Source organism: Oncorhynchus mykiss, chromosome 25, assembly GCF_057628025.1.
Source record: "Oncorhynchus mykiss isolate SJ-2025 chromosome 25, ASM5762802v1, whole genome shotgun sequence".
NCBI lineage: Eukaryota > Metazoa > Chordata > Actinopteri > Salmoniformes > Salmonidae > Oncorhynchus > Oncorhynchus mykiss.
The window spans coordinates 68,026,489-68,049,137 of NC_143046.1; the positions used below are offsets into that span (position 1 = coordinate 68,026,489).

The following is a 22,649-nucleotide window of genomic DNA, read 5'->3' on the forward strand; positions in this document are numbered from 1 at the left end:
AGTTTGTTGGTGATGTGGAAGCCAAGGACCTTGAAGTTCTCAACCTGCTCCACTACAGCCCCGTCGTGATGCGATGATAATTGCTTAATAAACTCAGGAAATCACACCTTTGTGAAAGCACCTGCTTTCAATATACTTTGTATTCCTCATTTATTCAAAACGTTCCATTATTTTGGCACTAACTTGTATATTCATTAGCATTACACTACACGTTAGCAACACATTGACCATAGAAATAGCTAGCAAGCTAGCATGAGTATGGGTAGTCTGATTAATCAGGCTGTAATACACAATTCATTGGTATATAGGCCTACACCCTGAAACATCTGTGTGCAAAATCATGTAAATGTTCCTTACAAACCAGAATGTTGAATAAAAATACATTTAAACTTACTCGTACCGGTTGTCAAGGCGGTTTTAGCCCAAAGGCCAGCAGATGGCGAGGCGATATTGAGTTGTTTCATTTTATTATCCAAACGCATTGTATGCAGCTGGCAATACATTCGTATCCTTCATGGACCCATTTGTACCTAAAAAAAAAAAAAAAATCATTTCAGGCCGCATAGGTTTCGATTTCCTCCTTAGCTTTATTTAATGGCTAAAAGGCAACAAAAACATTTGGAAAATATGTGTACTTTGGCAGATTAGGAGAATTATGTTAAGTTTAGGAAAAGGGTTAACTAATGCTAAATTTGTCCCTTGACGCAACTCAAACATATCTAGCTACAACCAGGTCTACCCTAAGAACAGTCTTGGTTTCCCATAATGCACTGTTGTGAAAGAAACACAACCCCTGGTCTGATCGTTTCAACCTGATTGTCTGAACATGATATGCAACACCCAGGATTAGCATATAGCCACTAGCATGGTGGTGGAAAATGGTGCTTCATAAGGAAAGCGTGGATATTTTCCCAGTTTTCTCCCCGCCTTCTCGCCATTTAAAAATGTTAAGTATGATATTGAAGCCTATGCAGCCTGAATGGAGAATGTTTTAGGCACCTACTGGTCCACAAGTGATAAGAATGTATTGCGTTTGGACGGTAAAATGAAACGACTCAATGTCGCCATCAGCCGGGCTAGTGCGGTTTGTACTTCTTGCTGCTCTAAATTTTAGACAAAATATCCACAGAAAAGTATTGTTTAGACTTTTGAAATATGGTATATGTGACTCGTTTCAGGAAACTAGGCATGTCAGGCGTCACTACTTCACAGGAGAGGCATTTGAATGTAAACAATTATTTGAGCAAAATGCATTTGGGGGCAGAAATGCCTTCTCGAAAATGTGAACTTCCATGTGGCTTAATAACAAACTTGTATGCCATCTGTAAATGCATTTATTTTTTACTTTTATTGTGAGCCTGAAATGGTGCCGTCCTGGATGGTTGCCGTTTTGCAAGCTCCGACCCAACTTTGTGATTATTTTGTTGTTTATTTTTACTCTATTTTCATGAAATGTATCCCCTTTTATTTCTTACAACCGACAAGAACTTTTGAACAACAGATCAGCAGTTACTTACCCCAATTCTGCCTTCTACTTCGACTCATCTGCCCTGGACTCTCTAATTCCAACCTAAAATTCAGGCTACCCAAAAGTAAACACCGGCGTTAGAGACAAGAGAGGGGGGATCCTGGTGAGATTAAGTAAACGCCGGTGTTAGAGACAAGAGAGGGGGGGTCCTGGTGAGATTAAGGCAAAAAAACAGTCACTTGATAATAAAATAGATCCCCTCCGATCGCGGATTTGCTACCGACTGGACTCTCGGAACTGCAATATTCTTTGCTTTTCAGAAACATGGCTCTCAGACAAGATAGCTATAGAACTCGATGGATTCTCCATTCACCTGGCAGACAGGAGGGGGGGGTTCATTTATTCCAGCGCGGTAGAAGTGTCGACCCACTGTTCACCAGTCTTGGAATACCTGATGGTCAAATGATGACCCCTTCTACTTCCCGAGGGAGTCCACCTCAGGACAATTAAAATACAAGCTCGCGCTTAACGAACTGTACACAGCTTTAAACAAGCAGAAAACCCCTTTAAGATTGTATTGGCAGACTACATCCAAAAAGGTGTATTGCCGCCATATACTTAGTTGGGTAAAAACAGATACAATCCCAACTTTTTCTTTTGAGGGGGGGTTAAAATCCGAAAATCAAATTTAAAGCTAATTTTTACCTTGGTGCCTAACCGAACCATACCTACCAGCTCTCTAAGTCGGGTAAACAATACTTATCTGAGAATATTTTGTCTCAAATTTCAAGCAGCCGGACAAACCACAGACAACCAGTATAGTACGTTTAAATAAATTTTACTCAACATTCTGTATTGTATACTCAGTGTATAACTACCGATTAATCTGACTAGAGTATGTATGAGCTGGCATTTGATAACCTTAGAATGTGGTAATCATAGCCATGAAAGTTGCCTTGTTAGGCAAGAGATTAGCTATTATGATTGTAAAACAGAGCAATAGGGTTTACAGAAAACATTGAATTGATCACAGGTAGCTATTATCTGAATAATGTGGCAAAGCATTACATACCAGAGACGTTCCTTGCCATGGTGGCCCCCCCCCATCTTTTTTTGTTACGCAATGAACTACTACGGTGTACCACATTAGGACAATCAGTACGCGATCCTGTAAAAAGTTCTTGCTCGCACACCTCATGAAACATCCTTTTGGTGTTTTACAGACATTTTGTTAATAAACTTGCATCATGGAAATAACTTCAGCCTGCATCTTATTTTATAGGCTAGTAATTATACAACAGAATTTCACTTAAGTAGTGCAAAGTTGTGCTTTATTCCAGTATATACCCTGGACTGGAGTCAGTGTTTTTCTTTAAAACATACAAATATACTTTTCTTTTAAAGAACAGTGTTTTTCTTTTTAACAAATGTAATAGGGTCAGCCTTCACTAAAGCACAAAATACAGAAGAAAAACACTTCTGCTTGTCAAGAATGACGGCAGCAGGTAGCCTAGTGGTTAGAGCGTTGGACTAGTAAGATCGAATCCCCGAGCTGACAAGGTAAAAATCTGTCGTTCTGCCCCTGAACAAGGCAGTTAACCTACTGTTCCTAGGCCGTCATTGAAAATAAGAATTTGTTCTTAACTGACTTGCCTAGTTAAATAAATAAAAGAATACATATAAAAGACGTACCGTACCGCATGAAAGAGCTGGTGAGTTATCAAAAGTACTCAAATGGACATAGTAAACCATGGCTAGGATTTGGTGTGAGTTTGCTTTCTCTTATGGTCCATTAGTCCAAAGCTGAGGCACATAGAATTCAGCTGATTCTGCTCTGAAAGCCAGACATTTGACCCCAATAATTGGAGGCATCAGATGGGGCTGGGGACATGCTCACCAACCAGCGTATACTGGCTCGGCATCACATGGGATCCCGTAGTATCGACCTTGCGGCCGCTCTTTGCGTAACAGAGGTTGTCGTACGAGGGAAAGCTCTCCGTCTGTGTCTCGCCTTCGACGCAACACCAGCAGGATGACGAAGAGTAGGGCCACTGGACCAGAGAAAATAAAGAAAACACATCAAAAGACTGTATGCAACAAGACTACAACGTTCACTTACTACTACTACTACTACTACTACTCTATTACTTCAGCATGATTTCTATTTCACTTTGTTTTTGCTACAAGATGTTTCCTCCTGATCAAATGACCTCTAAACAAGATAATTCAATCATATATTTGGATATTTGTACTTAGTAGTGCCCAGAAAATGCATACAATTTGTGCAATTAGAAGAAATAAACAAGGTTCATGTCAGTGAACAACTTTTCTCAAAGGGTCACAAAAAAAAAAGTTAATATGGGAAGCCAAGTATTTTGCTCACCTGACAAGGGTTTTCAACATCTAAGTGGTAGCCTAAAGTTCAAACCACTTTCCTTCCACTACACCAATATTTTAGACATGTTTCTTCAGACATACCTCCTCCTCCTATGACAAGTAGAGCAATGGTGACGGGGGCCAGCTCACACTCCTCCCCTGCCTTGCGAAAGAAGGTCTCCATGCAGTAACCTGGAGCAGTGCTGCCTTCAGGACAGAAGGCATCACCGGGGCACAGGATGGGGTTCACATCTGGACTCTGTGGAACAGATGAAGTGAGCCTTGGTCATTCAAGTTGGTCAGGAAATCCCTTAATGATACTTTCAGTATTGGAGGTGTTTACTGGAAGTAAGGGATGTGGTACTGACTGGGCAGTAGTGGTTTTCAGGGCAGAGGTTACAGGTCTCCTGGCCCCAGCGGATCTGGAAGAAGCCGCTGCTGCAGATTTGACACATACTCTGACGGGGAGCCTTGTGCATACCTGTCCAAAATCAAACATCTCATCGATACATCCTAATCAGATTACTCCACTAAAATGTCATCCATTTAAAACTGACTGAATCTCTGCTATTACAGTATTACTATTAACCATAAATTATACTGAACAAAAATATAACATGTAAAGTGTTGGTCCCATGTTTCATGAGCTGAAATAAAAGATCCCAGAAATGTTCCATACGCACAAGAAGCTTCTCTCAAATTTTGTGCACAAATGTATCCTTTGCCAAGATAAATCCATCCACCGGACAGGTGTGGCATATCAAGAAGCTGATTAAACAGCAACCCACAAAATGCTGATGCTCCAGATACTCAACTAGTCTAAAGGCCAGTTTTATTGCTTCTTTAATCAGAACACCAGTTTTTAGCTGTGCTAACATAATTGCAAAATAGTTTTCTAATGATCAATTAGCCTTTTAAAATGATAAACTTGGATTAGCTAACACAACGTGCCATTGGAACACATGAGTGATGGTTGCTGATAATGGGCCTCTGTACACCTATGTAGATATTCCTTTTTAATTTTTTTAAATGTTTTATCAAAAATCAGCCGTTTTCAGCTACAATAGTCATTCACAACATTAACCATGTCTACACTGTATTTCTGATCAATTTGATGTTATTTTAATGGACAAAAAAGTGTTTTTCTTTCAAAAACAAGGAAATTTCTAAGTGACCATCAACTAACGGTAGTGTAGGTGCACCTTGTGATGGGGACAATAAAAGGCCACTAAAAAAGTGCCACAGATGTCTCAAGTTGAGGGAGTGTGCAATTGACATGCTGACTGCAGGAATGTCCACCAGAGCTGTTGCCAGAGAATTGAATGTTCATTTCTCTACCATAAGCCCCATACAACATTGTTTTAGAGAATTGGCAGTACATCAAAGCGGCTTCACAACCACAGACCACGTGTAACCACGCCAGCCCAGGACCTCCACATCATGCTTATTCGCCTGTGGGATAGTCTGAGACCAGCCACCCGGACAGCTGATGAAACTGTGGGTTTGCACAACCGAAGAATTTCTGCACAAACTGTCAGAAATTGTCTCAGGGAAGCTCATTTACATGCTCGTCGTCTTCACCAGGGTCTTGAACTGACTGCAGTTTGGCCTCGTAACCAACTTCAGTGGGAAAATGCTAACATTCGATGGGAACTGGCGTGCTGGAGAAGTGTGCTCTTCATGGATGAATCCTGGTTTCAACTGTACAGGGCAGATGGCAGACAGTGTGTATGGCGTCATGTGGGCGACAGTTTGCTGATGTCAATGTTGTGTGCTCCATGGTGGCGGTGGGGTTATGGTATGGGCAGGCATAAGCTACGGACAACGAACACAATTGCATTTTATCAATGGCAATTTGAATGACGAGATCCTGAGGCCCATTGTTGTGCCATTAATCTGCCACAGTCACCTCGTGTTTCAGCATGATAATGCACAGCCCCATGTCGGAAGGATCTGTACACAATTCCTGGAAGCTGAAAATGTCCCAGTTCTTCAATGGCCTGCATACTCACCAGACAGGTCACCCATTGAGCATGTTTGGGATGCTCTGGACCGATGTGTACGACAGAGTGTTCCAGTTCCTGCCAATATCCAGCAACTTCGCACAGCCATTGAAGAGGAGTGGGACAACATTCCACAGGCCACAATCAACAGCCTGATCAACTCTATGCGAAGGAGATGTGTTGCGCTGCAGGAGGCAAATGGTGGTCACACCAGATACTGACTGGTTTTCTGGTCCAGGCCTCTACTTTTTAATGTATCTTGTTGCATGTTGCATTTATATGTTTTGTTCAGTGTAGATCATGCCTTCATTTAGTGTTTTGATAGATGTAATCAATGCAGTGCCAGATAACCCTTATGTGAATGGGTTAGGCTACATTGAATGGAACATTCTCACAAAAAACATTTGAAACATTCTCTTTAATATTTTAACACTGCATGCATTATAAATAACACAATTGATATTGTTGGCTGGCACTGGTAGTTACCTGGACGACAAGGTGTGCACTCCTTGGCAGCTGGCTGCAGAGACTCTGTACCAGCAGGACAGATCTGACACAGAGCACAACTGGAGGAGCTATGGGAGGGATGGCCACAAGGGTGCAATGAATGGGGAAGAACTTATTTACAAAATACTGTTTAATACAGCTGGCTATCACCACCCCATGTCTGATGACTGAACTATGAAATAATTTCTTCAATACCTACTACTAACCCAATTGTGTGTGTGTGTGTGTGTGTGTGTGTGTGTGTGTGTGTGTGTGTGTGTGTGTGTGTGTGTGTGTCCGGTTTTGGGAAGTAATATCAGTTGCATGAGATGAGAGCATGTGATGTTAGATCTGCAGACAAGCAACAGGGCCAGTCCCGCTGCAGTGCAAACCACACTAGTTAAGAAAACACAAATCTAAGGTGACAAAAGGGCCACTAACTTGCAGAACGTTCCCTGTTGACATGGACTGCACAATGTGGCATTTTGTTGTGATGTATAGAAACCTGAAAATAACACATTCCATTTAAAAAACAGATACATCCAATTTAATATTTCTAAAGAGTTAGATTACTTGAAATTGCATGACTGAAGCCCAGCTTTTATACAGTAGAGCTGATTGTTTTCGTCAGTTGTTACAAAATGTTTATTCACTCTTTTTTCTCTGCGTATAGGCATGGATGAACAAACAAACACACTATAATATAATAACAGTAATAGTAACAAGTAAGTCATTATTGCGATGATTATACAACAAGAACAGAAAAATATTGATATAAATACCTGGAGAACAGCTTCGGCAGGAGTCGGAGCCTGTGTTGTTGCTGTAGGAGCCTGGGGAGCAGGACTGACACATAAGGCTGCCGGTAAAACTGCAAGGTGAGATGGAGAACAGGAAGAGGGTCAATGCAACAGTGGTACACAGAATGTTTGTGAATCAACTATGCCCTCAGTTGACAGAGACGTACTTGGTGTAAAAACCCTGGCTGCAGGGCTGACATCGCTGTTGTCCAGCCAGAGGCTGAAAGAACCCTCTGGAACATGGGAGGCAAGCCCCAGCGAACAGACACAGCCCTGGCTCATGGCAACAAGAACACAGCAGGGTGTCTGGGGAGACATCAGAAGGCTGTTATTGAACAGGTGCTGCTGTTTACAACACTTACCACCTTCATTTTACATTTGAGCCAAAGAAGCTTTCACTTAGTCTGCGGAGGTCAGACAAATTTCAGGGGTCAAATAATACAGCAAAGCTACATACCAACAACACAACTCCTGTGTCCACTGTCCACATCCACAAAAAATAGGTGTAACATGGGTAAAAACGACATTACAGTGCTGCATCAATTGGCTGTGCTGTGTTTCTACCTAATTTATAGGTTGTGGTGAGAAACAAAACTGAGTAATTATTTGTGTTACTGACAATGCTCTTAACTGCTAGGCTACCTGCTGCCCCTTCACTGAAACTAAGCATCTTTCTGCCAGGCCAGGGTAAGTAAGGCTAGCAGGACATCTAGACTCACCATTGTCAGAGTAGGACCCTGGGACACAGGTCTCACAGGTGGAGGTGTTGAGGGCAGAGCAGCCTGGAGATGTGGTGCTGAGGATCATGGGTGTGGTCAAGGTCACATTCTCACTGACTGTGGTGGTCTCACTGACTCTGGTGGTCGCCGTCACATTCTCAATGAATGTGGTGTTCATCACAGCAGGAGCCATCGTGGGAGCCGTCGTCTGGCTCACCACCACACCTGTTATAACCAGACTTTTAGAGCAAATAGTTCTAGAAACGGGAAAACATTTATATTCCCAGCCTCTCTCTAAGTAGCAATGTGGTAGATAGACAAAGGCATACCCTGGAAATAGAGCAGATCATGACATGGGAAGCTGGATTTTCTGGAAACATAATGGGTCAATGACTAATTAGTACGGTTCAGAAGAAAAATGGTCATTGGAGATTGGTATTTGATGACTTTGAAAGGACCAGAGATGAGAAGAAGGTACGGGGTGTTGAACATTTAATGCAGAACAGACAGGTACCAAGACAGGAACAGCATCAGCACACGGGTAACAACAACATACAAACATTAATGCAGCAGTTGGGAAAGGAGCTGGGGAACTGACAATTATAGGGGAGGTAATAAACAGGTGATTGAGTCCAGGTGAGTCCAATAATCGCTGATGCACGTGACGGGGGAAAGGCAGGAGTGAGTAATGCTGGGGAGCATGGCGCCTTTGAGCGCCAGGGAGGGGGAGCGGGAGCAGACGTGACAGGCTTAACACATTTCAGGAGGTCGTGTGACACCTACAGTGCCGTGAAAAAGTATTTGTCCGCTTTCTGGTTTCCTCTATGGCATAATGGGACCCATGTCGTCCAAAAGTTGAATCAAGTTCACCAAAAAGCACCTGGAAGATCATCAAGACTCTTGGAAGAATGTTTTATGGACAGAGATATCAAAAGTATAACTTTTTGGGTGACATGGGTCCCATTATGCCTGGCAAAAACCAAACACTGCTTTCCACATTAAGAACATCATACCAATAGTTAAGCATGGTGGTGGTAGCCTGATGGTTTGGGGATGCTTTGCTGCCTCAGGACCTGGATGACTTGCCTTAATAGAAGGAACCATGAATTCTGCTCTGTATCAGAGAATTCTACAGGAGAATGTCAGGCCATCCGTCTGTGAGCTGAAGCTAAAGCGCAGTTGGGTAATGCAGCAAGACAATGACCCAAAACACACAATCAAGACTACATGAAAATGGCTAAAAAGCAACACATTTGAAGTTTTGGAATGGCTTAGTCAAAATCCAGACCTATTCCCAATTGAGATCTTGTGCCAGGGCTTGAAACAAGCAATTCATGCTTGAAAACCCACAAATGTTGCTGAGTTACAGCAGTTCTGCATGTAAGAGCGGGCCAAAATTCCTCCATAGCGACGTGAGAGACTGATCAATAATTACAGGAAGTGTTTGGTTGGAGTCATTACAGCTAAAGGTGGCACAACCAGTTATTGCGTGTAAAGGGGCAATTACTTTTTCACAAATGAGCATTGGGTGTTGCATAACTTTGTTTATGAAATAAGTATGTCATTGTTGTTATTTGTCCACTCAGGTTCCCTTTATCTTTTATTAGGTTTTGGTTGAATATCCAAAAACATTCAGTATTAAAAAAAATATGCAAAAGTAGAGAAAATTAGAAAGGGAGCAAACATGTTATCTTTCATTAGGCATCCACAGATTTCCACCCTTACTGTTTGAGGAAAATCCATCAGTAATAGGCCTTTTTGGCATATTCTCCAAATCCCTTTAGTTGTTTTTGTGGTCTTATAAATTGTAAAGCACGTTCTTTAAGCCTTGTTTCTAGTCAAAGAATGGCACAAAGTTCCAACATGAAAGATTTTACACATCTACTTCCTCATTCCTTTGATACCTTACAATGATGCTGCCATTCTGAATCACACCCAACTGATTTATTTCACAATGTGGTAGCCAATGTTTCACAATAAGTATTTCAAAGTAAGTCTTCTTTAGGATATGTAGCTATTTGTGGACAGGTCAGACACCATGATATCTTGTCTCATTATCACATGCAGTTAACACAAGATATCATGGTGTCTGACCTGTCAGTGAGTTGGGGAAACAGAAGCGAGAGCAGCAGCAAACAGAGACCTTATTGTCGCAGTAATCACATTAGCCATGAGCTGAGCTGCTTTGCTAAGAGAAAGACACCATCAAGAATTACAATTATTCAAAACCAGGTCATATGATTTCCCCTGGTTTAAACTCCAAAATGCTCCGAGTTGGCCAGGGCCTTCTGTGTGTACTGTACATTATATTCTATTGAGTTTAGATTGCCAGAGCATTGGGAACTGCTTGGGTAATTTACAGTTTTGGTAAATGTGTTAACAGTGCACCTGAATGTACAGGGCTTGATGAATAAGATATAAAAATGTCTTCACATGACAAGTGGAATGTTAAACTTTTATAGCTGCATTTATACAACAATGTTGCAAAGCAGTGTGTAGTTTTGCATTGTCATTTATGAACGTTTTGAATCATATTCAATTAGTTATCACGTTTTGTAAAATATGTCAAATCAGAATTGTGATATCTGGTGTGGCTGTCTTGACAAAGTTTACAAACAAAAGGGTATCTACAGTGCCATTGGCACAAGTGGGTACCTCATAATCCCATGTAGAAAAATTGCCTTCAGTCAGATATCTAAAAACAGAGTGCTGCCTGCTAAAGCTAACGTTAATGTTAATTAGCTAAGACAACAAACAACAAACCTTACCTAACAGACAGGCGGCAGCAATCGTAGACAAAACTCCCCAACATTCCATACTCCACATATTATCGGCACAAAAAAGTTAAGAATTTCATCCCTGACAGTTTAGGGTTCTTTCTTTTAGTGAAGTCCACAGTGAGTCGCTGGTTGCTTGTCGCCCTCATCAATGTCATATGACAAGACACAAATCATGTGATTTTACTTACGAGTTTTCGGTAACAACTGAATGCGCAACCGCAGAACACTAACAAGAAAATCAAGCTGGCCTTGATGTCTCCAGGCAAACTGAATTAAATCAATGAACACACACACACACACACACACACACACACACACACACACACACACACAATGCTTTAATTAAATTAGTTTTTTCCTAGGGGCAAACATTAGTGAAACTGTACTTCCTGAATTCGACTTTTCCCCACCCCATTCTCTTCAATGTGTGTTGCAAATCTCATACTATACAGGGGCCCAATTTATTTTATTTAACTAGACAAAGTCAGTTAAAGAACAAATGTATATTTACAATGACGCCTCCCGGGGAACAGGCTCAACGTGCTAACCACTAGACTACCTGCCAACCCAATATCTGAACGAATAAATATTTATAAAAAAAGTTTTTTTTAACACACAGAAAGGGCTAAAAACAAATACTTTATTTATAAACAATACATATGGACAAACGAAATAGTTGCGTTTCTTTGAGCTCTCAAGAATGCTTTGGGTCACAACAGTGAAATGTAATCTAGATGGTCTAAACACAGGCATAACACACATTTACAACACAACTATTAGATGAAAATGTTGTACACAATACACTTTCATAGTGTACAGTGAGGCAATCGTACAACGGCGTGTATGATTGATTGGTTACATTCTCCTCCCTCAAATGTGTTAAACCCACATGTGGCCAGTAAAAAAAAATCCCATTTGTGCAAATTTAAGATATAAATGACAAGACCATTGAACCATAAATAAACAAAGAACATAGAACCAAACCATCAAGCAATGTGCAAAAAGCCCCAACAATCGGAATATGTTTAAGAGGAACACAGATTAGATGTAAATTTGATGATACTGCTGATGATTCAGTTTCTTCCTGCAGGTTGGACACGTCTGTGATTTGGCAAGTGAGTCACGTATGCATGTGTTGCAGAACAGGTGACCACACTGGGAGGAGACAAGCGTTCTCCCACCATCAATTATCTGAGGGGTGCGGCAGAAGCTTGTTTACAAGGTGCACACAATTAATGCTTCACACAACAGCCAGCCAGTATCCAGAGGCTTAACATCAAGGAAAAAGTGAAAGTCTGACTTACCTCTCCAAACATGTCCATACAGATGGGACAACTGATTGTTGTTGGGGTTGATCTGTGAACAACAGAATCCATGCATTTTAACAACACCTTTAGAGTCGGGATACAGTCACAATTGTCCAGGTTATAGTAAGGTAAGCAGGGTAGTCTGATCGGTCTCACCTGGCTGTGCTGCTGGGCTCAGGGGCAGTGGAGAGGGGGGCTGTCGCTGGACTGTCAGGAACAATAACAGCTGCCTCTTCTTCATCACTGCTCAGCACGTAACTTTCCCAGTCACGTCTTCGCTTTGGACCTTGTTTTGGACCCACAAAAGGCATTCAACACTAGCCTCAACTCAACATATAAATCACATTTCTAAATGATGATGATATTCAGTTAAAAACTCACCTTCATCTACAACCTGCAATGGACGACAAAGGCCAGGGAAATTGAGTCAATGTGAAACAGCAAAAGAGAATATTAAAAATCACATACACCATGTGAAGTGACAATTAAATGCGATTGGCTACTTGCAGATTTGCACTCACCACTATTGAGTCATTGTTGTTGGTGAGGTCCACAAAAGATGATGGAAAAACCTGATGGGTCAAATCAACCATTTCCTCTTCCGCAACCAAGGGATCACCTGTCAAAGGGTCAGAGAAACAATCACACCTGCATACACAGACAAAAAAGCCTACTGGTATACGCCACTGTATTTATCTGAACAGTGACGCCTAAACTTAATTTGGCTCGGTACGCCAGCATTCTGAATTTGAGATCAAAATGTTTCATATGAGGCGATAAATAAAAGGTGGCATCGTACTGAGGGTATTTTCATACATATCCGTTTACCGTTTAGAAATGAAAGCACTTTGTTGGATGCATTTGCAGTATATTTTGGGTGTGTTCCGGATTCTGTTGTGCTCAATAGGAATTGAATGGTGAATGTATGTCATTTTGGAGTAAATTGTATTGTAATTAACAATACGTTTCTGAACACTCCTACATTAAATGTGGATGCTACCATGATTACGGATAGTCCTGAATAATGAGTAATCACGGTAGCATCTACATTAAAGTATGAGTGTTCAAAAACTTCTATTCTTATTTACAATAAGTGACTCCAAAACTATTCCCCATTCAGTTCCAATTGGGCAAAGCATAATCTGAAAGAGAACCAAGACAAACTGCAAATGCATCCAAAGAGTTTGTAGTCACAAGCTTGACAGTCATTGAGTACAAGGAATATGGGTTCAAAATCTTAACTATTGACTACTTCAATACACTATAAGCAAATTTGGCCAAATACATATTACTTCCTCAAATGGAGGGACTAGATATATAGTGCTTTCATTTCTAAAATCGGTAAATCATATGTATGAAAATTGTGCCAACAGAAATTGTATTTGAATTCCATAGTTTAGAATTTGTATTAGGATATTTAATTTATTATGTTTGAATTTGTAGTGCACAAATTGAATAATTGAATTCAGAAATTGAACTTGTATTTCATGATTAGAAACAGAAATGAATTAAATTTAGCATTGAATTGAATATTAAAATTCAATATTTATATATTAAAGTTTCAATATGGTAGATATTGCATTCACTGTCTACCAAGTTTACAAACTATCATTTCAGTTAATCAAAGTTTAATACATTCAACTTCTCATATGCATTCAGATTTTCAAATCCAGTTCTATAAATTCAGATTCAAAACCAGAGACAACATCCTGGTACTATGCCAGCCAGGAAAGGTAGAGGAGAACAGATCAAACTCTCTGTGGTAAACAGAAGCTTCTGGTGGTTTCTGAAGCAAATGTGGCATATTGCATTCATTTTCTTTCTATGAATTTGGCTCTAGTGTTTTTACTGTTTTGGCAATAAGCTATTATGACCACATTCCTCAAAGTGAGGACTCTGGAACATGGACATGCCTTCTGTTTCCACCTCTATGATTATCACAGGCCGTGCAGAACACGTTAGAAGGGAGAATCACCATTTTTTATTCGGTCTCTAAGAATATAGACTGAACAAAAATAGAAACGCAATATGCAACAATTAAGGATTTTACTGAGTTACAGTTAATTTAAGGAAATCAGTCAATTGAAAATAATGAATTAGGCCCAAATCTAAATCGATTTCACATGACTGGGCAGGGGCGCAGCCGTGGGTGGGCCTGGGAGGGCATAGGCCCACCCACTGGGGAGCCAAGCCCAGCCAATCAGAATGAGTTTTCCCCCCCAAAAAAGGGCTTTATTACAGACATAAATACTCCTCGGTTTTATCAGCTGTCCGGGTGGCCCGTCTCAGATGATCCTGCAGGTGAAGAAGCCTGGGTGTGGAGGTCCTAGACTGGCGTGGTTACACGTGGTCTGCGGTTGGACATACTGCCAAATTCTTTAAAACAAAAGCTTACGGTAGAGAAATTAACATTAAATTCTCTGGCGACAGCTCTGGTGGACATTCCTGCAGTCAGCATGCCAGTGTGTACCCTCAAAATAAGAGATCTGTGGCATTGTGTTGTGACAACTGCGCATTTAAGAGTGGCCCTTTATTGTCCTCAGCACAAGGTGTACCTGTGTAATGATCATGCTGTTTAATCACCTTTTTGATTTGCCACACATTTCAGGTGGATGGATTATCTTGGCAAAGGATCAATGCTCACTAACAGGGACTTAAACAAATTTGTTCACAAAATTTGAGCGAACCTTTGTGCGTATGGAACATTTCTGGGATCTTTTATTTCAGCTCATGAAACATGGGACCAACACTTAACATGCTGCGTTTATATTTTTGTTCAGTATAGTTGAAAAGCCCTGTCACAGCCCTTCTTAGGATAACCTTTACACTCCCTATTTAAATATTGTGGCTGACTGGGTTCGAACCAGGTCTCTTGCATGTCACAAGACTGTTAGCCCACTTAGCTAAAGCCTATAGGGATAAGTTCAGGAAGTTTATGTAAAGGACGACAAGCTGTTTGCTTATAGAGTACCGCTTCCCCCTCATTCAGCTGATATCGAGAATTGAATTCAGGATCTCTGCCTTGGAACCACGTGACCGCCCTCCTAAAGATTTCCAACCAGGGCATTTCTCAATAAAAAAGTATGATCACATTTATAGCCGTTGTGTTTCATAGCTGGTAATTGAATTGCAAAGTCAAAGACCTACGCAAACTGCTAGGGAAGAGAAGATAACGCTTCTACAAGTCAAACAATCTCACAGGCACAAACATGACTTGAGTCGCACAACAACGGTAACCTCCTGCCCTTACAAGCAGCAGATGAACATTTGTCTCATCTGTGATATTTTAGTTAAGACTCAGGTCACAAAAAAATGTAATTATTCAATATACCATAGGAATACATTTACTGTTTTAGAAACATTACAAAGAATGCTCAGACTTGAGTTTGTGTAATTTTGAAATATTTTGGCTGGTAAATCTGAGTGGCTGGTGGACCAAAAATGTATTGTATGCCCTGGACTCTAACCCACCGCACTATTGAAAAGGGCCTTATTCAATTGCGCAAGGGAGGACACTTCAGGCTGATGGTTGAGTTTCACAGATCCCCATCTGCGACATTCACCCCCCAACAACTCCAGTGGTTGAGCTGAGTGCAACTGTAGATCCGAGTCCAGTGGCACCACTGTAAAGGAGACTCAAACTCAGGATTTATGCCTCAAATACACGTGACTGCCCTCCTGAAGCATTCCAGCCTATCGCACTACTAAAAGAGTCACAGATCCCTATCTGCTATACTAATACAAATCTTCACGATCCAGCAAGGTTACTCAGCAAAAGAGCGTGGTTTGGTGATCCATGCTTATGTGATGAGCAACCTGAAGGCATAGTTTCAAGTCTTTGGTAAAGTTAGTAATTATAAGGGTAACATGTGACTGACTGGGTTAATATAGAATGCCGTTTGGGTCTTTGGGTCTCGTCAAATAACACTGACGAGTCAAATAAGCTTGTTGACCAATCATGACTTAAATATGACTGCACGTCACAATTTAATTTAACACCTTCATAAAAAAATGTATGTAATTATTACACATTGATAACACCATCACTTGTATTTCATGTCACAACGATTCATCGATAAGTATGCTATGATGCTGGTAAAGTTTTGTCCCGTGCACCTGCCCTTCCCCAAGCTCTGTCTGGACAGTGCTGGTCATATAAAAGCTAGCTAGCTGATGTATGCAAACAATGTTCTTCCCAAAAAACATAGCAAAACGACAATCTGTTTCAGTAGCTATAGTTAGCTAGCTAACATCTAAAATACAGCTAATTTATAAAGAAAGTTATTTGATTAATGGTGGTCGGCCCCATCTGTGTGAAGCTATCAAAAGTAAATGTAATTGCAAAAATATACTAAAGTAAAAATTATTTCATTCATTATATTTAGCAAACCAGACGGCACTATTTTATTTTATTTATTTTTTGGATTTACGAGTAGCCCACTCCAACATAATTTACAAACAAAGCACTTGTGTTTAGTGAGTCTGGGATGGCCAGGGATGTTCTCGTGTGTGAATTGGACCAGTTTCCTACTTTTTGGTGTCAGGGAAAATGTATGGAGTAAAAAGTACATTATTTTCTTTAGGAATGTAGTGAATTAAAAGTTGTCAAAAATATAAATAGTAAAGTACAGACTCCCCAAAAAACTATTTAAGTAGTACTTTAAAGTATTTTTACTTAAATACTTTACACCACTGCTGATAACTGAGGAGGACGTTGGGGAAAAAAGCACTTGGGTACTGAGTAGACTGATACTCCATTTCTTTGATCCCCAATCCTTAGGTTAAATTGTACAGTGCAAAATGAATGTCAATATGCACAATAGGCAGACTGGGGAGGTGATATCACACAGTCACAATCCCACGATAACAGCTACAATGCTAATATTTGCGTTAACTCTTCAGTTGTGTTCTGTGGGTGTCAACGAGTAGACCGATACTGTTATGGGTGTAAGATGGCACAGTGATGCCATCTGTTGGTAAATGTTCATTACTGCAACTCTTGTGTTTTACCGGGGTGCTTGAGATACCCGGAGGTGTTGTCATGTACTGAACAAGACTGGTTACTCGCATCAATGCCTCTGTCTCGTCATTTAACATTCAAACAGATACCCCATTTCATTGCTCCACATTCCAACATTATCTAGTCTAAACATTATCAAGTCTAATGATTCCACCAATTGTAACCTTCTGCGTCACTTTCAAATAGGTACTTTTATTTTGAAAGCGAACCGCAAATTCAACTATTGTGGCTAGCTTCACAACACATAACCCTGTCCGGTCAAGAATCCAGATGAAGCTAGCTGGCTGCTTATAATGTTAGCTTTGGGCAACAGGGTTAAGTAGCTGGCTAGTTATTTTCATGAACTGAAGTTCAATTTCAATAGGCGAACAAGTGGCTACCTAGCTAATACTTACAAGGATTCCTAACAAGTTGTATTCGGCGCATGTGAGAAATAAAATTTGATTTGAAATCATTGCTAAGAATAGTGAAAATGACTGCAGTTTCTACTGGTCATGGTTTTCAGGCTGGTTGCATTGGTGCTAGCTAGCTACTAAGCCAAAGTTAGCTAGCTACACAGAAGTTTCTAGTAAACATCTGTATCAAAAGATATTTGCATTTTTTTATTATCCTGATCTTATTTCAAATGCTCACACAGACATTTTCCCATTCGGTCGAACAAAATGCCTTATTGCCAACGCGGTATCGTAAACATCGTTCGTGGCCGGTGTATTCTCGTTTGCAGACTTTTTTTTGTACAGCTTTGACAGTGGTATTGATCGTAGTTGTGGCGCTTGGCTTTCATGTGCAAATTCAGCACACACAACATTATATAATATAAGTGTTATTTGATGTGTGATATTAAAAGCGGCAGTGTTATTTGACGTATCTTTTTTGACACGCAAAGACCCAAACGGCGTTACATAGGTTAAGACTGTTAACCTGCCAAGCTAAAGCCTAGGCATGGGTCCTGTGACTTGGATGGGTCTCTTCAATGAGAAGGTCAAAGGGTGGGGGAAATGTGACCGACGTGGCTCTTTTAATGAGTAGCCTTGCTGGAGACATGAAGACTTGTTAGCTTCCTGAGCTCCTCTCGATGGATTTTAGCTAGGTGGGCTAGCAGTCATGACATGCAGGAGACCTGGCTCAAACCCTCGATCCTAACTAGTCTCCCAGTCCCTGGCGCTGAAAAACATCCTCAGTATGTTGCTGCCACCACCATGCTTCACTGTAGGAATGGTGCCAGGTTTCCTCCAGACGTGACACTTGGCATTCAGGCCAAAGAGTTCAATCTTGGTTTCATCAGACCAGAGAATCTTGTTTCTCATGGTCAGAGTCCTTCAGGTGCCTTTAGACAAACTCCAAGCGGGCTGTCATGTGCCTTTTACTGAGGAGTGGCTTCCGTCTGGCCACTCTACCATAAAGGCCTGATTAGTGGAGTGCTGCAGAGATGGTTGTCCTTCTGGAAGGTTCTTTATGTCTACAGAGGAACTCCGGAGCACTGTCAGAGTGATCCTGGGTTCTTGGTAACCTGCCTGACCAAGACCCTTCTCCCAGATTGCTCAGTTTGGCCAGGCGGCCAGCTCTAGGAAGAGTCTTGGTGGTTCCAAACATCTTCCATTTCAGAATGATGGAAGCCACTGGTTTCTTGGGGACCTTCAATGGTGCAGACATTTTTTTGGTACCCTTCCCCAGATCTGTGCCTCAACACAATCCTGTCTCAGCGCTCTACGGACAATTCCTTTGACTTCATGGCTTGGTTTTTGCTCTGACATGCACCGTCAACTGTGGGACCTTTATATAGACAGGTGTTTGCCTTTCCAGGTGGACTCCAATCAAGTTGTAGAAATCTCAAGGATGATCAATTGAAACAAGATGCACCTGAGCTCAATTTCGAGTCTCCCAGCAAAGGGTCTGAAAACGTATGTAAATAAAGGAATTTGTTTTTACATTTTAATAAATGTGCTACATTTTCTAAAAACCTGTTTTCACTTTGTCATTATGGGGTATTGTGTGTAGATTGATGAGAAAATGGTTTTATTTCATCCATTTTAGAATAAGGCTGTAATGTAAGAAAATGTGGAAAAAAGTCAAGGTCTAAATACTTTTGAATGCATCTGAGAAGATGAATACATGAAACTTTGAGTAACTTAAATGACAATTTGTAAACTTGATACATACAATGAATGCAATATCTATCATATTGAAACTGAATATATAAATATTGAATTTGAAAACGGAATTCAATATTCATTCAATTTCAAATAATGAAATAGAAGATTTATTCAATTATACAATTTGAGCATAAATTCAAAATTATAGAATTCAAAATTCTATATCTTAACACAAACTCAAAATTATGGAATTCAAATAAAAATCTCTGTTGGCACTAAATTCACCCCATAGAAAATACCCTCAAATATAAAAGGTGACAATGTACTGTCACATATGAAACATTTGATCTCAAAATCCAAAATGCTTGAATATATACAGTACCAGTCAAGTCTGGACACACCTACTCATTCAAGGCTTCTTTGTTTTTTACTATTTTCTACATTGTAGAATAATAGTGAAGACATCAAAACTATGAAATAACACATGGAATAGAATAATGTAGCAGATTCTTCAAAGTACCTTTGCACACTCTTGGCATTCTCTCAATCAGCTTCATGAGGTAGTCACCTGGAATGCATTTCAATTAACAGGTGTGGCTTGTTAAGTTAGAGAGAAATTCCACAAATTATCTTAATGCGTTTGAGCCAATCACTTGTTTTGACAAGGTAGGGGTGGTATACAGAAGATAGCCCTATTTGGTAAAAGACCAAGTCCATATTATGGCAAGAGCAGCTCAAATAGAGAAACGACAGTCCATCATTACTTTAAGACATGAATGTCAGTAAATGCAGAAAATGTCAAAACTTTGAAAGTTTCTTAAAATGCAGTCGCAAAAACCATCAAGCGCTATGATGAAACTGGCTCTCATGAGGACCACCACAGGAAAGGAAGACCCTGAGTTACCTCTGCTGCAGAGGATACGTTCATTAGAGTTACCAGCCTTAGAAATTGGAGCCCAAATAAATGCTTCAGAGTTCAAGTAACAGACATCTCAACATTAACTGTTCAGAGGAGAATGTGTGAAATCAGGCCTTCATGGTCGAATTGCTGAAAAGAAACCACTACTAAAAAGGACACCAATAATAAGAGACATGCTTGGGCCAAGAAACATGAGCAATGGACATTAGACCAGTGGAACACTTCAGATTTTTGGTTCCAACCGCCGAGTAGGTGTAGGTGAACGGATTATCTCTGCATGTGCAGTTCCTACCAGGAAGCATGGAGGTGGTGGTGTGGGGGTGCTTTGCTGGTGACACCATCAGTGATTTACTTAGAATTCAATGCACACTTAACACACATGGCTACCACAGCATTCTGCAACGATACACCATCCCATCTGGTTTGCGTTTAGTGGGACTATCATTTGTTTTTCAACAGAACAATGACCCAAAACACACCTCCGGGCTCTAAGGGCTATTTGACCAATAAAAAGAGCGATGGTGTTGCATCAGATGATCTGGCCTCCACAATCACCTGACCTCAACCCAATTGAGATGGTCTGGGATGAGTTGGACCGCAGAGTGAAGGAAAAGCAGCCAACAAGTACTCAGCATATGTGGGAACTACTTCAAGGTGGTTGCAAAAGCATTCCCCATGAAGCTGGTTGAGAGAATGCCAAGAGTGTGCAACGCTGCCATCAAGGCAAAGGGTGGCTACTTTGAAGAATATAAAATATTTTTGCTTACTACATGATTCCATGTTATTTCATAGTTTACATGTCTTCACTATTATTCTACAATGTAGAAAATAGTAAAAATAAAGAAAAACCCTGGAATGAGTAGTTGTGTCCAAACTTTTAACTGGTACTGTATTTAAAATAAAAAAATAATAGATTCACTGTCCAAATACTTATGGAGAGGAGTATATATGGGCCTTTACTCACTGCTCTCCTGCACCTCTATGGTCTCAAGGTGTGACGTGTTGCTGCTGTCTGCTGTGCCTTCATTTGTATTGTTGGAGCATCTGGTATCAGGGATCTCTATTCTATCTTGCTCAGCCTGGACGCATATGGGTAGGGTACAGTCAAGCAACAGAAGAGTGTAAACACACATCAGTAGATAAAGGGAGAGGAAAGAGGTGTTTGTCTGATTAATAGGGAACGAGTACAGACTTACCTCACTCATGTTGTCACTGCAAAATAAATACATGGCACACACTGAGGATGTAACAACATTATAGACAGCCTATACTTCCTGCAACAATAATAGCAGATAATGGAACTTGAACTTACAATCGACATAACTAAAGTAGCTAAAACCACAGGTAACTGCCAAAATAAAACAAACACAAACATAACATGCGTTGGGCCACCACAAGCCAGAACAGCTTCAATGCACCTTGGCATATCTACAAGTGTCTGGAACTCTATTGGAGGGATGCGACACTATTCTTCTATGAGAAATTCCATCATTTGGCGTGTTGTTGATGGTGGTGTAAAAAGCTCTCAGGTGCCGCTCCAGAATCTCCCATAGGTGTTCAAATTGGTTGAGATCTGGTGACTGAAATGGCCATGGCATACGGTTTACATCGTTTTCATGCTCATCAAATCATTCAGTGATGGGGGAATTGTCATGCATAGTAGCCAAAAATTGCGAAAATAATGGCTTGCCCAGCATTTTACATCCCATCACACATACTCACATACATATTTATACTCCGCACCGACATTGCTCTGGCAAATATTTCTATATTTCCATTATTTTACTTGTAGATTTGTGTATTGTTAGATATTACTATAAGTGTTTTGCTACAGCCGCAATAACATCTGCTAAATATGTGTAACGTTATGCGACCAATAAAACGTTATTTTTATACATGACCCTAAGCACGGTGGGATGTTAATTGCTTAATTAAATCAGAAATCAATATACTTTGGTATCCCTCATTTACTCGGTTTTTCCATTATTTGGGCAGTTACCTGTATCTTCCATTAACGTAGTTAGTAACAATTGATTAATAAGTTAACTAGCAAGCTCGTTAGTTAACTTACTAATCAATTGTTGTTACGAACTACGTTTGCTAACTAACGTTCGCTAACGGACGTGTTTATATTTTTCCCTCGCTGGCCAAGTTAAAGAAAAACAGGCAAACTGTTAGCTAACGTTAACTAGCTAATTTGTTTAAAAAGCAGCCATGTATGAAATAGTATTTTAACATTCGTACATAAAAAGAAAGATACCAAGCTAATGTATATGTTGGTTGTTACCTTTCTGACAGCTGACAGATACTTTCGGGTTCAAACCTGGATGAACTGCAGTAGTGTCGCTGCTGTGCATATGTGACTAGCTCACTGTCAGCAGTGACTTTTCATAGCATGTTAGGATAATTAACGTAACGTTAGCAGGTTGAAATAATTAGAGTAAACTAAAATGCAAAAATTCTCCCAAACGCGAGTCGAATGGGTATGTAAATTTTGCATCGAAATTAGACATGACCGCGTTCAAGAGCATCAAAACCGGGAATGATGTATCATGGGTAATTTGTGACTGACTGACTGATCTTCAAATAACATTCAGAGTGATTTGTCGATCAGTCAGTCTCTCTCTACTCGCTGCTATTTCGAATGCGCCCATTTTCACCCATGCATGGGTATTCTT

At 40.4% G+C, this 22,649-nt stretch overlaps 2 protein-coding genes across 3 annotated transcripts; both read right to left on the minus strand.

Annotated features, from left to right (window-relative positions):
* Positions 1-133: 133 nt before the first annotated feature.
* si:dkey-21a6.5 (uncharacterized) lies at positions 134-10,993 on the minus strand. The gene is made up of 9 exons (XM_021584936.3): positions 10,621-10,993; positions 7,853-8,077; positions 7,301-7,439; positions 7,116-7,204; positions 6,775-6,838; positions 6,334-6,422; positions 4,213-4,325; positions 3,947-4,103; positions 134-3,519 (listed from the first exon to the last, which is right to left on the minus strand). Exons 1-9 carry the CDS (start codon positions 10,676-10,678, stop codon positions 3,362-3,364), a joined length of 1,092 nt encoding a protein of 363 aa, XP_021440611.3. The 5' UTR covers positions 10,679-10,993; the 3' UTR covers positions 134-3,361.
* Positions 10,994-11,252: 259 nt separating this feature from the next.
* Positions 11,253-22,515, minus strand: LOC110505611 (uncharacterized). 2 transcript variants are annotated; one of them, XM_021584938.3, is made up of 8 exons: positions 22,259-22,515; positions 21,168-21,183; positions 20,936-21,050; positions 12,461-12,558; positions 12,321-12,333; positions 12,096-12,225; positions 11,937-11,988; positions 11,253-11,823 (listed from the first exon to the last, which is right to left on the minus strand). In XM_021584938.3, the coding sequence occupies exons 2-8, from the start codon at positions 21,174-21,176 to the stop codon at positions 11,674-11,676; spliced, it is 567 nt and encodes a 188-aa protein (XP_021440613.3). In that variant the 5' UTR covers positions 21,177-21,183; positions 22,259-22,515; the 3' UTR covers positions 11,253-11,673. The 2 variants fall into 2 exon arrangements, with proteins under 2 accessions (XP_021440613.3, XP_090076955.1); XM_090220829.1 differs by lacking the exon at positions 21,168-21,183 and having other exon boundaries at positions 22,259-22,511.
* Between the last annotated feature and the right edge of the window lie 134 nt (positions 22,516-22,649).